Below are 17,263 nucleotides of genomic sequence, written 5' to 3' on the forward strand. Positions count from 1 at the left end.
GCGCAGGGTCAGCCATGACACAGCACAGCTGGAGCAGAGAGGGTTAAGGGCCTTGTTCAAGGGCCCAACAGTGGCAGCTTGGCAGTGCTGGGGCTTGAACCCCAGACTTTCTGATCAGTAACCCAGAGCCTTAACTGTTGAGCCACTACTGCCAAGTTCAAATGTCAGCAACGTCACAGCTGGGAGCCCCTAATTGGGTAGGTAGGACTACTCACTGGCCAATGGTGGACTAGTAGCAGGCATAGAGATGAACCTGAATATACCAGGAAAAACGCCTTGCTCTCAAAGTCTCATCCAACATGACTAAATGATGACAACAATTCCATTTTACTGCTTAACCATTAGTTTATGGCTAAAAAGAAGAGCTTAATTGAAGTGGTTATGTTTTCTTTCATAGTCGTGCTATATGTTACATTTTAATAGCAGCACATAATTTAAACAGAGAACACACTTTAGAAACACAAATTCTCTGTCCATTTGTCTAAATGTTTTTGTGATCAACTTTTTTCGTGATCATCATTTCAGACTACAGAAAATAAACTAAATAATTAAAAAATAATAATCTATCAAACTTTGTGAAATGCTTCCCTTTCTCAATGAGTGGCCTTCAGCTAAATAATTTGTGTTTCTGCTATATTTATCCATCCATCCATTTTCCCTACCACCTATCCTACACATGGTCACAGGGGAGCCTGGAGACTATCCCAGGGATCTCAGGGCACAAGGCGGATGACACTCCGGTGGTATTCCGATCTATTGCAGAGCACAACTACACACACATTCACACACTACAGAAAATTTGAAAATTCCAAGCAGCCTGCAAAGCATGTCTTTGGACTCGTGGAGGACTCTGAAGTACCCGGAGGAAACCTCTGAAGCATGGGGAGAACATGCAATGATATATATTTATACTCCTCCTGTATAGTACAACCCTGGCAAAAATGATGGAATCACCACACTTAGAGGATGCTCACTCAGATTTTTTTTACTTCGTAGCAAATACACAAATCACAGATATGCTGCAAAATTTTTGTTTAATAGCTGAATATTCAGCCTTTGTGAAACATACCTCAAACTAATTCAATTCAATTGTTTTAATTGATAGCATATTTTTTTCCAGATCAAGTAGAGGAAAAAATTATGGAATCATCAAGAGAAAAATCACAATTAGTACTCTGTTGCTTTTATGACGGCCTGAATTCTTTGAGGTGCGGACTTCACTAATGATAAACCATATTCTTCATTGAGCTGGACTTTCTGGAATGGCGGTCAACAGATAAGCTTTGCAGGATGGAGGCTTGTGATGGACGAATGTATTATTTTTTTTCATTTCTACCATAAATTTTTAATCAGATAGAGATCTGGACTGTTTGAGTTGATATGTCTTTCCTGAAGAATAGCTTTAACACTCTTTGCTCTGTGGCAAGATGCATTATCATCCTGAAAAATGACCATCACCACCAAACCTATTTTCTATTGATGGAATTAGAAAAGTTTCCAAAATTTCAGTGTACACCTGTGCATTGACCGTTGAGGTCTCTCCTGGTCCTTTACCTGACATGAAACCTCAGATCATAAACGAGTGGGGATATTTGATTGTTTTCTTCAGTCTATATATTTCATTAGAAACATTCAATGGCACTGAACAAAAATTCCAGTATTATCTCCTTGGCCAATGCAGATTTGTCACTGAATATCACTTTCATCCAATCTCCCACACTCAATGATTCCCACTGTAACCTTGTTTTCTTCTGTTTCGGTGTTTGTGCTGGTTTTCGTTTGGCTTTTCTATACATAAATCCCATTTCATTCAGCCAATTTCTTACAGTTCTGTCACAAGCATTGCTTAGTTTTGTTGCGCATTTTCTATCCTGACGTCTTCCTCTGTCTAAACGTAACATTTCCCTTTTATAAGCTTCCCGTTTTGTTTATACTTGCACCAAATTTTAGACACAGCTGATTGGGAAGAACCAACATCGATTTCCTTCTTGAAGGAGTTTTATAAACCTTTCCATTGTTTTAATTGACAACTCTCTTGTTGGGGCCACGTCTAGGTTAATGTCTGTAAGCACTCTCTTTTAACTGCAGACTAATTCACACTGTTAGACTTGTGCTGGTATTTGTTTTAGAAATGATTCCATCATTTTTTCCTCTACTTGAACTATGCCATTAATTAAAATACTTTCCTTTAACTTGTTTGCATCACGCTTCACAAAGCCAGAATGTTCATCTATTTAAACAAAAATTGTTTCGGGTCATATCTGCGATTTTTTTATTCGCTACGAAGTAAAAAAGATGGGTATTCCATCATTTTTGCCTAGGGTTGTATATTTTGAGTGCTTGTTACGACCTGCTGAAATTCTTTAGTTGAAGACACCTGCTCTAGCGTATGTTGGTGGATGGGAAAGGAGCCATGTTAACAGCATAAATGAAGAAATTATATTTAACTGCAATCTGCAGAAATGCTTAGATTTATAAACCTATGAATCTGTAAGTCTATTCTAAGGACTGCCAGGAGAGAGTGAAGTCTAGTCAGGCAGGGCTGGGATTTATTACTATTTATTTTACATTCGTAACAGCAGTAAAATAAATCAAGGTTAGGAGGCCAATGGATTTTTAAAGGAGTCCCTGGCTACAGAAGTTTGAGAACCCGTGTTGTGAGCAAGTGTAAAAGCTGGCTTAATACAATTGTTATAAACTTAATAAGGCCATAAGGCAATATTATGTTGCACAGAATAATAAACAGGTTACAACTGTAGTGAAAGATATTCACTGGGTGAGTAGGCCTGCATTACTCTCTGCATTCACAATGGAAGGTGTGTCTGTAAGCTTGTATGTGACGTGTGCTTCGCATGTTTCAGAGAAATCACATGTCTTTGGTACTTGGTTTTGACACTGCTTACAATTTTGCACAAAATAAATAAATAAAAAACACCCAGTATACACACTGACAGAAACTATAAATATTTTATTGACCATTCTAAATTGTAACAAATCGTCACAAAGCTACATTTTTTGTAATCTGGTTTTATTTCTGAAAAGTTAAACATACAAAACCCAGAGTCCTTGGGACTCATTTATTCTTACTAGCTTGAAGCTTTTAAATTCTACAGTACTAAAATATAAAGCTTTTTCTCTCTCCATCATCCTTGGATGAAATGCCATGATTCAGGTAAAAAAAAAAAGAAAAAAAAGTGTGCACTCCCAAGTAGAGAGAGAAAGGCTGTGTAGCTATTGCACAGTTATGGTTCCTCTTGTTCGTCGAGTCTTTGAAGCGTTTTTTTGTCCTTCCGCCAGGACACTCAGCTCCCTTCAAGCAGCTTTCGCAGGTTCTTCTGAATCTGTATAACAAAGAACAGTGCAGAAGATAATGAGAAACTTGAGAGGAAAAAACTGAAGTGTAGCTAAAATGGAACTTTACTGAAACACAGCACCATTGAATTCTCAAATCTGATTGGTCAGGAGGTTAATTTTTTTTTTATATATATAAACAGCAGCTGTGACAATAATGCCAGCTGTAATTAAAATTCACATTTGTTCTAATAATTTAATAATCTAATAAGTGTTTGTTCTAATAATTAAAATACACCATATGGCCATCGCACCCACATGTGATTTTTGAACATCCCATTCCAAATTTAGTCCTCAGTTTGCTGTTATAAAAACCTCCACTCTTCTGGGAAGACTTTTCCACTAGTTTGTGGAGTGTGGCTGTAGGGATTTGTGCTCATTCAGCCACAAGAGCATTAGTGAGGTCATGGGGAAAAGGCCTGTGGCTCAGTCAGCATTCCAGTTCAGCCCAAAGGTGTTCAGAGGTGTTGAAATTAGAGCTCTGTTCAGGCCACTTGAGTTCTTCCACGCCAACTTTTCAAACCGCGTGTTAATCGAGCTCACTTTGTACACTTGCTCCAACTGTAATGCTAGAACATGTTTGGGCCTCTTAGTTCCAGTGAAGGGAAATTATAATGCATACATTCAGCATACAAAAGACATTCTATACAATTGTTTGCTTCTAAATTTGTGGCAACCGCTTTCCAAAAACTTTGGGTCATATTGTGTGTATATAAGGAATAAAACACTTCAGAAAATGTTCTTACAGGAAATGAATCAACTTCAGGGTGGGAACACGTTATGCCACATCATCGTTAATTATTTTTCAGCACAGCAGCATCCGTTGTGTTCTTATTCCTCCCATAACGAGCTTGGAAATTAACCAAAATCTTTGATTAAAAGATCAACCACAAATCTTAAACTGTCAATTCATGTTAGAAATAACTACCGCAGTTAAAACTACAGCTTTAAAAGTCGAACCAGGAGCTGTGGCTGCAAATTAGTTTTGGCTAGAATGACACATACACGTGCGGATTTTTTTCTCATATGTAAGAATATAAAATTGAATTGTCCCTGTTAAAGAGCGGACTTTTACTTCCAATAAAGTGATAAATAAATGCGTAAACACCACTTTGTTTTTCTCCGTCTGACATACACATCCTCTGCCCATGACATAACCGGTGTGTGAAACCCTACCTGCTTTTCACAGCAACATTATTGAATACAAAAGAAATAAACAGGTTCGTCTTGGAGTTGTTGTTGTTGAACAGAGAAATCGGTCTGTAAATGATTTAGTAGGAAAGACCAACCCCGATGTTACTCAACCCTACATTGAAACCAAACAGTTCACTCACCTTTTCTAACTTGAACAGGTTTGTGGACAGCTCGCCGTAGATCTCTGCGCTGGCTGCTACTTGAGATCGATGATGAAGCGCGTTCCTGTATGAGGAAAGAAAAAAACAAAACGTTTTAGGTTATTTTAAAGAAATATGTATTTTGAAGTAACAATGGAAGGAAGTCTGCACTGGGACCAGTCCAGAACCCTGCTATACAGCATGTAGTATATTGGGATTAAGATCAGCTTTAACAGAAACACAGTTATGGAAAAAACAAAAGTATATTTAGAAGCAACATGCTGGGTTTTTTTCCGTGCATTGTCTGAGTGTTAGTTTGTCTGAAGTTGAACCTACAGTAGGATGTGCAAATAATGCACAACCAGGGCTGACTGGTATAAATGTTGCTAGCTGAACAAAATGATTTGCTGTTAACAAATGGCTTAAAGTGGATTCTTTTTTTAAAAACTTTTTTGTAAGCAAGAACAAAAGCATCGCCAACGGCCGTGAGTAAAATACATAGAACAGTGTGAAGAAGTGAGGCTGTGGCTAATTTCTTTCTAGGCCAAACTGTAGATAAAAATATAGTATTTAATTTATTGTCACTATTACACACTTTACCTAGCTGCTATGCCCATATTTGGTATAAGCTTATCTGCTGAAGACTAAGTCATAGCATGTTATGTTTACATTTATACCATTTTAAAATTATATTGTTACTCCTTGGCACCCATCTTCTGCACTACCTGGTATATCAGACACTTCCACACTAAAACTGTGTACTCTTCAGCACTACACTGTCACTTATTGTGCCTATTGTCCTTTTTTAGTAGTTATTGTACTGTCCTGTATTGTTAGTACACGTTTACACGTGCACTTTATGTAAAAATGTGTCGTCTCATGTGGTTAGTGTGTTGTTTTATGTAGCACCATGGTCCTAGAGGAATGTCGTTTCGTTTCACTGTGTACTGTACCAACTGTATATGGTTGAAATGACAATAAATCCACCTGAACTTGAAGTAGATTCGCACAGCCTATTGCTGGCAGTTGTGTCTAGGAATTACACTTTGTGTACTGTAGGAGGAGGGTCACCAAAACACAGTCACACAATCCAGAATGAACACCTCACTTACTCGTGTGAATAGTCTCCCAATGAGCCCAGTGAATTCAGCCGCTGCTCGAGAGCCAGGATCTTAAAAGCCATGTAACACGAAGACAAGACGAGAACACACACCCTGCCGAGACACAACTTTCTCGATCAACCAAATGACAAATATTTCTCAAACGGTTATGCTTATGAGAATGAAACAAAAGCAAAACTTGTTTTGACACGCAAAAGCAGCCGAACAGGTCAGTCCAATTTCCGTACATTCATTACATGGTACACAAACTTTTACTCACAAGAATAAATAGACGAGTAGAAGACTGTTCAGAGACAATGGATAGAGAAACTTCTCCTGCTGGTTGGGACCGTTTACAGCCTTAACTGGACCTATGGATACATGAATACATGCATGTTGAGTAATACTCGTGTGTTTCTTGTGATTTTTAATTACCCAAAGACTTCTAGAAAGGAAATCTAACAAGATCTCTACACCATTCCCTTTCTTAAAGAATAAAAGGATCTATAAATATGAAAATCAAAAATACTCCACATGGTCTTCTGTAGATATGCTACACTATTTCCTAAAGCATACTTGTGCTAAAATAAAAAAGGCAAGAGGTTACACTGACCCTGTGTGTCTGAACCTCAGCCTGACTCACTAACATGAGAGAATCGTTGACATATTAGCACAGTAGGATCAGTTATCAACTCGTATATACTGGAATCATTCACTGCTACTGAGCAACTGTACGGTGCTTATACTATCCGAGTACTGATTTCCAGCGATTTATTTAACATTACACCACAGCAATGTTGAATTCTTCAATCTGATTGGTCAGATGGTGTTGAATAATGTTCTATATAAAGTTCTAAACAATTTCAGACATTTGACCTTGCTATGACCATGACCTTATTTGAATAAATACAAAAAAATGTAATCAGGTCATCTGCTGGTTCCAAGGATAATTCCATATCAATCCTACAAGCATTCATCCAGTTATTCTTAATAATCAATAATCTCGGATAATAAAGGATGCACGGAACCTAAACATACGAACATAACGCCTCCGTGACTAGGAATTAAAACGTGTGCTGTATCACATGCTCCGTCCTGTTTTATTACCTAAATCTGTCTAAATTTTGCTCAGCACTAACCGTGAACAGGCTTGAGAGCTTTGAGAACTAGTTTGTGGGATCTTTTTTTTTCCACTAAGAAAATCTGTTTCAAATGAAACAAACGAAAAGAAAAGAAAAGAAAAGTGAAATGATTGGCTTTGAATGCAGAGGAACTTCACATACCATTGTGTTGCTTTGTGCTGATGGTCTGCAGGTGAATGTCAGCGTGGACGGCCATCTCTCCGCTCTTCATCACGTCCAGGAAGTTTTCAGTGAGGGGGGGGAACTCTAGAGGCAAGAAGAGGAAAAACGTTTATAAAGTGATGTTGGGTCTGCTTTTTCGATTATGTACTTCAGGGAATTTTTTTTATTTAAAGCAACAACAATAAGAGATACTATTCCAAAAACAATATCACTATAGCATAACAAAACATAGTAGTGCTTGAAAGAATTTTCTATATTTCTGCATAAATATGACCTAAAAACTCATTTATTTATTGAAGGCAGCAATAACTGCAACTAAACTTTTGCGGTAACTATTGATCAGTCCTGCACATCGGCTTGGAGGACTTTTAGCCCGTTCCTCAGTACAGAACAGCTTCAACTCTGGGATGTTGGTGGGTTTCCTCACATGAACTGCTTACTTCGGGTCCTTCCATAACATTTCTATTGGATTAAGGTCAGGACTTTGACTTGGCCGTTCCAAAACATTAACGTTATTCTTCTTCACAAACTTTCACAAACACCATTATAATTGATGCTATTAAGAGAGTCATTAGTCTTGATAAGCCCTAATATAACACCGCCACTCTCCAGCTATTCAAACATGAATTATAAATGAACATTTAAAAAGACTGCTGTTTTATGTCAACATATGGATGCTGATAAAGCCAGGATAAAGTCTAGTCTACAAAAGAGTGTTAGTGCACTGAGAGATCATACAAAAGCCTTGTTTTTTTTGTAAACATTGCCAATTTCCACTGTTTTCTCGAAAGTGCTTTCCATCCATATTACTATTACAGTACTGCATACTGCACGGTTCAGCGGAACCTTTAACATGTTCAACAGAGAGAAACGAAATACTCATTCAAAATTAACATATTGTTCTCTTACAAAAAGGAAGAAAAAAAAAAGTCTAGTCTTAAGGTTGAAACTTTTCAGGTTTCAATCCTTCATTTCAATGATCCACAATACAGGATATTTTACATTTTATTTATTTACTGACTACCTGTGTTAAACACAAGTCTGAACAGGGCCACATGTGTCATGCAATCCAATCACTCATACCACATGCTGTATAGCGTCTCTGACAAATCAAAAGACCACCAGGTTCACGTTTTTCAACAAAAAGCTGAACAAAATGCGACAGCCTGCGCCTGGGCGTAATGCTTTTAATGACCAATCTAAGAGGCAGACAGTTTAATCAAGAATTGTTGCTCGACACGTTTTACTTTTCATTTGGTACCTGGATATATTCTAGGAGGCTTTCTTTTAAGTCATTTTGGATTGCTTTCGGCAGATCTGGCAACATTTCTAATCACAAAATGCATTCATGAGTGGTCACGGATCTTAATCCCTAATCTGAACAAAGATTAATACCAGAAGTGCTGTTACAGAATCAAGATATTCTGCATTAGATGCATGTAACCAGTGGGTATACTGTACTGTACGTAGTGGCGACAGATGATGATTTTACCTTGCGTCTTTCTCTCGTGTGCTACTGCATTACCATCCATGAGATCAACCGATTCATTACCTCTGCTGTGTGGAAACACTACAGAGTTCTTCATCACAGCAAGCTTTCTTAGCTGCCGTACATAGAAACTTTGTTAAAAAAAAAATAAAAATAATATGATTGTGGTGGTGTCTTCCTACATGAAACATTTATCTCCACAAATCGAAAAAAACAATGCTAACAACCTTTATTCTGTAGTCTTATAGTCACACTCCCTTTTGTGTTGATGGTTGATGTTGTGATGTAATCATTGGTGGGTTAACGTCCAAAAAAAACAACATCAGAGAAATAGTCCTACCTGTTAGACCTGTAACCCAATCTAATCTTATTGTCTGCTTTTCTGCATTAATAGTTTGTCTGGACTGCAATATTATCATCTGTTAATCATGAGTACTAGTGAGTTTTCAGGCCTGATTAATTTACTGATGTCTGTTATTTATTTATTTATTTATTTATTTATTTATTTATAGCATCAATTGCTGCATCTCTGCAAACTGCACCAGCTGCTTAATTTTTTAAAGAAACGATTGAAATCATAAACCCGGACAAATATATTTACTTGTGAAGCATCTTGAGAGCAGACTAGTTAGTAGTCAATAACCTTAGTTCATTTGTGCTTTCAAGCAACCGTTAATAGACATGATAGATTAAAACTATATATCGTTTACTTAAGGAAAACGAAAAATGCAGTGTTTAGCAGCACCAGATTATTGGATGGATCCCAGATTGAATCACTGCCAATTTTTTGTTGCGATCATCAGATTATTTTATACATGTGAACACACTCACACTGTGATAAAAGCATCAATAATATAAACTTTGCACCACATTCAAGGTGATATCACGCCAATACAAAAGAACATGACATGTCTGAACTCTGACCTAACCAAAATAAGAACGTTCCTTTTTTGCCATATTTTTCAATAATTTCACTGGTGTTGTGCTCTAAAAGTCAACCCTCTCCACCAACTGACCATTAATGACCAGAGCAATCAATATTCAATATGCCATATTTACAACACACCATTCCACTAAAGCTCCCACCATATCCCTGTGCACAGTTCCATCCCTGTTAGTACAAGTCTCACCATTGTTATATTACCTAGAAATATGTACATGTTGATGCATTATAAAGCATCACTCGCGTGCTAACGTTAAGTGTGACAACACCGTAACTTATGTCTGTTCCGAACTGAATGTAGTGTGTGTGTAACGTGTAAACCGCACGTGAACTGCGCATACACACCAGTCATCTTTTCATAATCTGGGGTCTGGGAGCCTGAACTGCTACTGTCCAGCAGTTCCTGCCTTCTCTGACGCACTACTCCATCAAGATCTGAAAAATCAGCTGAGAAATCCTGAACACACACACACACACACACACACACACACACACACACACACACACACACACACACAATTTATGTACAGATCATGAAAGCAGATGATCCGTTTACACAGTACAAAGCACATAAATCTAATAACAGCTCACTTTCCACAGTGACTTTACACAATGCAGGATGTTCTTTGGAGTTGCATGACAAACCTTCTTGTGGGATGGAAATGAAGGAACCACAGGCAAATCAACACTAACCAGAGGAAGTGACGAAGGGCAGTCCGCTCTGAAGCTGTTCTCTGCTGATGATGTGACCGGGGTGCTGCCTGCATTCTCTACCTAAAATGGAAAAGAAAGACCAGTGTTGCGTTTCGTTGCGTTGCGTACAGACACGACATCATACCATGGCTTTGCTATATTGCAGAGAAACATTGACTTACACGTAAATGAATGCAGACTGACAGCAGGAACTTGTATGTAGTGTCCCGGGACAGGAACGACACAAACAGATGCTGAATAAGATACAATCGAATGAGAGTACATTTTGTCAAAGACTGTTCCCACGACACGTTATTTAACATAGTTTCAAATGATCTCAAACGATCCACTTACCCTTTCAGTTGTAGTTGTGATAACAAGTGCATTTGGCACCAAAAGGGCAGTTTTTGTCTTCTTTATAAGGGTGATAGAGAGAACTGGGATAGCGATCTGTGGAAACAACAAAAAACCCCAATTGTTATGTTAATGAACTTTTTCTTTGGGCTTAACTAAATTACCTGGGATGCTTGGCACGTCTGGATCAACTTGTGATTTCAAGTAAGTACCTTGGTGTCCCTGCCAAACACTTTGGAATGGAAACAAATCCAGTTATCCGAGACAAAAAGCCTTCCCTGATAAAGTATGTCCTTCTGGAGAGCACAAGTATAACCTAAGGACAGACACGGACATTAGATAAGATAGAACAAAGTAAAGAAATTCCTTTCAGCACACAGTACTGATAAAGTTCATAATGATGTAAAATACTGTGACTGAGATAAGGAAAGAGTCAGAGTAATCTAATGAAACTTGTTTGAACACAATATTGACTTACTTTGTTTGAGGATCTCATCATTGCTTAATTCTTTGAAGAGCTTATGATACTGTGCGTTTGCTTTGGAGAACTAGAAAAAGACCAAAAATAACACACACACACACACACAAATATATAAGGAATGAAATATGATTGGGGGTGTAACGTTATGTAAGAAAGCAGTGACACCTTGCAGAAAACATGATTTTCTCGGTTAAAAAACAACTGGTTAACAAAAAAAGTAAACATCTGCTTATTATTAACCTTAGATTATGAAGTGTCCACTATCCAACTCCCTGCGAATTAGTTATTGTTGTTATTGTTATTATAGAAATAATTTAATTTTAAAACAATTTGTTTTAAAATTACAATTTGAACAATTTGCTTTATAGACTGTCAGAGAAATGTTTTGTTTGTTTAAGACAAAGAGCACCATTTTATCTAAGCATCCATCACTATACGAGTCCAAAGTGTGTGTTTGGGTGCATACCTGGCTGTACTGAGTTTTCTTCCTCTCTAGTTTTGACTCAGAGTCTGTTGGACTGAGTGTGAGTGAGGGTTGATCGGGCAGTTTAATCCTTCAAATAGAAAGGAAATAAAAACACAGAACAAAAGCATTTGAAATCTGTAAGCAAAGTTTTACATGAATAGAAAAATCGTAAGTCCTGACTCCTACATTTAAAGCCCCAGATAGGCCCGGTCACACCAGGAAACAAAAACGACAATGCAATATGCATGCCTACTCAGTTTTTTTTCTTATTTGTGCGGAACATTTAGAGACAGTCACCTGGTAGCTGTTGCACTGTATCAGCAATTCAGCACTGGGGCTTTTAAGCGTGTTTATTTTAAGAAAAATATATGCTCAAGATAAATATTTGAGAGGAAGCTATAAATATTGTGCAACAAGGGCTGCATGATAAGTTGACCTTGTAGGTCAACTTACAATGAATTAATATTAAAGTCAAGGGTGGTGTTCATGGTCACACCTGTTACTTCAAACTTCTTTCAAAATAAATCGCGCCCATTTAATTGCTTGGGAGTTGTAAACACGTCTAGGTTTGATGTTAGCTTGATGTTATTTTCTTATTAGCATGTTGGACGCAGTAACCCTTTGTTAGCTTGAGCATGTCGACCTTACTTAAATTTTCTAAGCCATTTTTTCCTTATCTTCCTTTCCTCACATTATAAAACTACTTTCTCTATTCAACGAAACCACAACGAGTTTAAATAGATGGGATTTTCACAATGCAACAGAAATCATAAAGCCTCTCGAATGAATGCTGAAATGTCTTTATAATTGTAACAAACATGCAACAGGACCTGAATGACTGAAAACCTTGGGAGAATATTCGTTTATGGCTAACATCGCAGGCCATGCAGCCAGGATCTGTGGAAACAACAACAACCAAAAAAAAACCCAACCCAGTGACACGGTTGCACACTGTTCCATAACTGTGTGTTTGCACAGCGGTGAGGTCTGTAAACAACACTGACGCAAACAGGCATGAGACCAGGCTGAATGAGGCGAGCCATGCACGACGCATCCAGAAAGACTTTGAGTTACTGAAGATTACAGAAAATGATTCTCAAAATAAAAAGGTATAATGGAGGTATGAGAACGTGGAAAAACGTTTGAGCGTGCGGTGTGAACGTGGTAATGGCACGACATAACGACAAACAGCTAATTTTCTGCTCTGTATCAAGTTAGCTTTCACAGCCAGTTAAAACTTACATAGGCACAGAGGACATTTACTAATATTCATTTGGGAATAACTGACAACGCAAAACTGAATAATAAAAATTGTAGACTAAAACTATTTGGCCGTTAGTAACAAGTGCCAATTAGTATTAGTTTGTTTATACTGGCAATAGCTACGGTGGTTTGTTTATTTAGAGAAAAACATAGCATAGTATAGCAAGTTATTTGCACATATAGGTGCTGCCGATGCAACCTTCACCACAATGAGGTGACCACATGGCATTGTGGGATGGAGTACACATCCAAATTGGACTGAGAATTTCCAAAATGGTAAAAATAATTAAAGAAATAAAACGTACAATGTAAATACTGTGTGAATTGTGCCCGTTAGTGTGCATACCTGTCTACTCATTATCAAAGCTATTCTTTATTTATGGCAATATTTGTAACAATAGGAAACCTTCTCTTTCAGGACCCTTGCATGTTTTAAGTAAGGTAAGAAATAAAACAAGACGTGATGTTCTGTTGGAGAAAAAGAATCACTGATGGGTGACGTGATGTGTTGCCACCCTGACGCTGGTTGTTTCCAATAACCAGCCACGTCCTGTGTTTAATTCCTCTTAGACTTCTTATTCCTTTTATAGATGTATATTAAATACATCTATACATTACATCGAACATCGAACATTAAGTTCGAGACACACTACATCCTGCTATTATGTACGTTATAGCAGCTACATATCATATCAGCTGTTCCCTTACTTTTGGACTCTCTTGTTAAGCTAATAAAAAACAAAACATCCCAAATTGTCACGAGAAAGAGAAACCAGAAAGAGGAATCTCCTCTGTTCTGAAGACTATTCCATGGCAGAAAATGTGTGGAGCACTGACACAGGACATTTCTATCTAAGCAGGCACTCCAACGCTAATCTACTTTTCTGTTATTCGGGCCAAAGTGTATGCCCTGTTGTTCATCTCTGTTCCACACACATGTTGACAGGGACACTTTTACTGTCACAAGACACTTCTTTTCTTTACTGGCTGCGACTTGATCCTGCTGCTATACGTTTCTCCACAAGCCAAGAACGTAAAGCATACCTATTATGGTTTTTAAACATGCTTACTTTTGTTTAAAGGTCTCATACAGTAGATTTAAATGCATCCAAGGTCAAAAAAGACTTTCACGTGCTCATAATTTAAATTGCAGCATTACCTTTTTCCCCCCAGTGTCAAAAACGACTCGTTAAATGATTCGTTCTAAAGGATTCATTCTAAACTCTTTCAAAGAGCATACTCTGCTCTGATTGGTCAGATGACCCAGACTGTTGTGACTGGACTACTACTGTCAGTGAGCAGCCAATGAAGACCAGAGGCGGGGCTTTTTGTTACAAACCCATGTAGGTTAGTACAGGAAGTAAGTCTGGAATTACTAACTTCTTTTGGGAGTCAATAACTCTGTTTGTCCTGCGCTTTGATTTTTGAAACTTTGCAGATGTTTTTACATTCACAAACAGCTGTATAACACAGTACATGTAGGGTAATATTTGAAAAACCATAATAGGTGCACTTTAAATACAAATTGTTTGCACTGGTTTCTCAGCATCCAACACCGTTTTGTTGTCTAGTTAGAACGTACTGTCCGATGTACTTACGTCCTGTGTATTGTGTTGAACCGTGGTCCTAAAGAAGCAACTTTTTGTTCTGATGTATATGAGGTATGACAATAAAAACCCACTTGACTTAAATGTTACAGCAATAAAGAACCTAAACGGGGTAGTTACTGCTAGTATTAACATCCTCAGTGTGTGTGGAAACATGGCTGCATGTCTCACCTCAGGATAGGAGACTTCCTCCTGCTCTCAGACAGATCGGACTCTGTGTAGAGCTTCTCCTCTACATTTTCAGCTTCTGAGCTGTCGATGTGCAACAACCGAGTCCATAAAAAAAAAAAAAAAAAAAAGTAAACAGGATTTTGAGCTTCTGAGCTGTGGATGTACAATTCAATCCAGAGCAAACACACAGGAACACAACACAAACACAGCTGAAGTGACGTGAAATATATCTATTGTCAATCTACTATTAATTTACGCAGCAACTCTAACAATAACAGAAATTCTCTACATTTGTCATAGCTGGACAGCACAACCTCCTGTTGATAATATTTCTAAATTAGTCACGTTATATTTTAGCTTTTGGGCCCAGCTGTTCAGGAGTAATCTGACCGGGTTCCAGCTATCGGATTGGATTTAATCTTGAAAATACATTGTTCAAAAGAAAAAGAAAAAAAAAAAGGATTCTTAAATCAGATTAGATCATGTGATCCAATCTTCCTTCTGATCTGGATCAAACCTTCAGTATGTGTTGTTCAAAACTTTTAGTAGGATTTGGATACCTGTTATCCAAAAAACAAAAAAACAAAACAAAACAAAAAAAACAAAGAAAAAAACCTGGGCTCAGGATTATCCTGATCCCAGCAGAAGGGTGGATTCAGGGAGGATTTCAAGAACAAAATGTAATAAAACTTTAAACCTGGTCAAATAATACAACATTTGTATCACGTAGCATATAAATTTATTTATATTTTGCACTTGATTTGTTTAACCGCTACAGTAATAATGTAGATAAAGTATACATTAGACTACCAATTAAACCTTTCAGTACAGTAAAGTAACAAAGAAAAAAGATTTGGTCCCCATAAATAATCCCTCAAACAGCTGTCAATATCAAACAAAAATAATACTAATAATAATTCTCACAGTTGCGTCCCTTATTGCTCTCCACACATGAAGAACATTATGGACATCTAGACTTTTTATGATTTCAATGTGTTCGAAATATCCCCAATGTATCTGTGAATAATGCAGATTTGTTTGTTTGTATTTATTTGTTGTGGGTCCGATGGGGGGTCAGACTGTTCAAAAGAAATTGAAAAAGGAAGGGTTTTTATTGTGCCGTTCTCTGTCTCTTTAAATAAAAACACTTAACGTTTTTACCAACCCTGCTGGCTGTTGTTCTTTACATAACTAATAGCCTACACTGTGATATGTAGTCTGATTTAGAGCACTAGTCATCCAGATTTGGTCATCTTGAAAGGGTTTGTATCTGGATCAGGGTGATCCAATCCAGTGTTGCTTTGAAAAACTGACACAAATTGTAAAACTTGACCCTGGCTCGAAAAACATGGGGATTTTCAAATCCGGATCAATCTGATCCTGATGAAACTTTCTGAACAGCTAAGCCAAGGCTACCAATTAAACCTTTCTGTACAGTAAAGTAAGAAAGAAAAACTATTTTGTCCGTGTAAATAATCCCTCAAACAGCTGTCAATATCAAACAAAAATAACAATTTCATTCTATCCGTCATTTGTCTCTGTATATTAATTACAACGACACAATCATCAGAGATGAACCAGTCAAAAGTACATGAACATTCTAATTTTGTTAACTATTGGACTTTTTATGATTCCAAACACGTGTTTAAAATATCCCCAATGTCTCTGTGAATAACGTAGATTTGTTTGCTTGTATTGTTTTATTGTGTTGTTTTCTGTCTCTTCAAGTAAAAACACGAAGTTTTTACCAACCATTCTGCCTGTTGTTCTTTACATAACCAGTAGCCTACACTGTGATGTGTAATCTGATTTAAAGCACTAGTCATCTTGAAAGGTTTTGTATCTAGATCAGGGTGATCCAAACCACTGTTGATATTATAAAACGGATCACTTGATCCTGGATCGAAAAACATGGGATTTTTAAATCCGGATCATTGTGATCCTGATGAAACTTTGTGAACAGCTGGGCCCTGGGGTTCAGAAAGCGATTCACTGGTGATTACAGCCATGGGCTGATTTGTTAACGAAAGCAGCTGCAAAGTTGTAAAACAAACTAAGCGAGGGAGACGGATTTGCAAGTGAAACAAAATGGCACACTGAGGACATTGTATGGACGAGCTTTAGTGTCTTTGGCAGATTGTTTGAAGTTAGCAAACAGGCTTCTTGTACATTTATGAAACGTTAAAGCTGGCCTGGTGATCATAACTGGCAGTTCATGGAGAAAAACAAAACAAATAAAAAATATAAAGCAAAATAAAAATAAAATACACCCCTTTAAACCACCTCGAGGAAAGTTCTAGACAGCTTGAGTTGTCTAGAGCACATCTGGTATGAACTCAGTGTGGGTTAAACTCTTCCCAAGAGAAAACCATCAACTTTCCTACTGGAGTGGATTAGCTTAGCAGGCTAGTAAAGGCTTCTTCTGTTTGTTGCGGATGCAAAAAGAAAGCAGGCGGACTTACTTAGTTTGTATTCGGAGGTCTTTCTTGTCGATCCTGCTGGTTTTTCCTCCTTCAGGAGATGACAGCGGTGTGAAAATCCGATCTGTCTGCTCGATCATCAGCACCATGGCGCAGGGTTATTGCACATACAAACACATACAATCACATACACTCAGCTCCCCCCCAATGAGCCGCTAGACTCAAACAAACACACGGAAACCCATACACACTCCTCCTCTCAGAACTCTCCACACACTGCTGTTACA

At 37.7% G+C, this 17,263-nt stretch overlaps 1 protein-coding gene across 4 annotated transcripts; it reads right to left on the bottom strand.

Moving 5' to 3' along the window:
* Positions 1-2,948: 2,948 nt before the first annotated feature.
* Positions 2,949-17,263, bottom strand: gramd2b (GRAM domain containing 2B). Of its 4 annotated transcripts, none has more exons than XM_053686713.1 (14): positions 17,019-17,262; positions 14,557-14,637; positions 11,516-11,603; positions 11,047-11,116; positions 10,781-10,884; positions 10,569-10,664; positions 10,397-10,468; positions 10,167-10,295; positions 9,867-9,978; positions 7,069-7,173; positions 6,066-6,156; positions 5,798-5,899; positions 4,686-4,770; positions 2,949-3,341 (listed from the first exon to the last, which is right to left on the bottom strand). In XM_053686713.1, exons 1-14 carry the CDS (start codon positions 17,123-17,125, stop codon positions 3,303-3,305), a joined length of 1,281 nt encoding a protein of 426 aa, XP_053542688.1. In that variant the 5' UTR covers positions 17,126-17,262; the 3' UTR covers positions 2,949-3,302. The 4 variants fall into 4 exon arrangements, with proteins under 4 accessions (XP_053542688.1, XP_053542687.1, XP_017345006.1 ...); XM_053686712.1 differs by having other exon boundaries at positions 10,113-10,295; XM_017489517.3 differs by having other exon boundaries at positions 10,215-10,295; positions 17,019-17,261.

This window comes from Ictalurus punctatus, chromosome 16 (assembly GCF_001660625.3).
Source record: "Ictalurus punctatus breed USDA103 chromosome 16, Coco_2.0, whole genome shotgun sequence".
In the NCBI taxonomy this organism is placed as follows: Eukaryota; Metazoa; Chordata; class Actinopteri; order Siluriformes; family Ictaluridae; genus Ictalurus; species Ictalurus punctatus.

Coding starts and splice junctions, on each gene's coding strand:
- gramd2b (XM_053686712.1), bottom strand. CDS start 17,125: ATGGTGCTGATGATCGAGCAGACAGATCGGATTTTCACACCGCTGTCA. Junction 11,604..14,556: donor AGGAAGTCTCCTATCCTGAG/GTGAGACATGCA, acceptor TTCTATTTGAAG/GATTAAACTGCCCGATCAAC. Junction 7,174..9,866: donor AGATTATGAAAAGATGACTG/GTGTGTATGCGC, acceptor TCTTGCCTCTAG/AGTTCCCCCCCCTCACTGAA.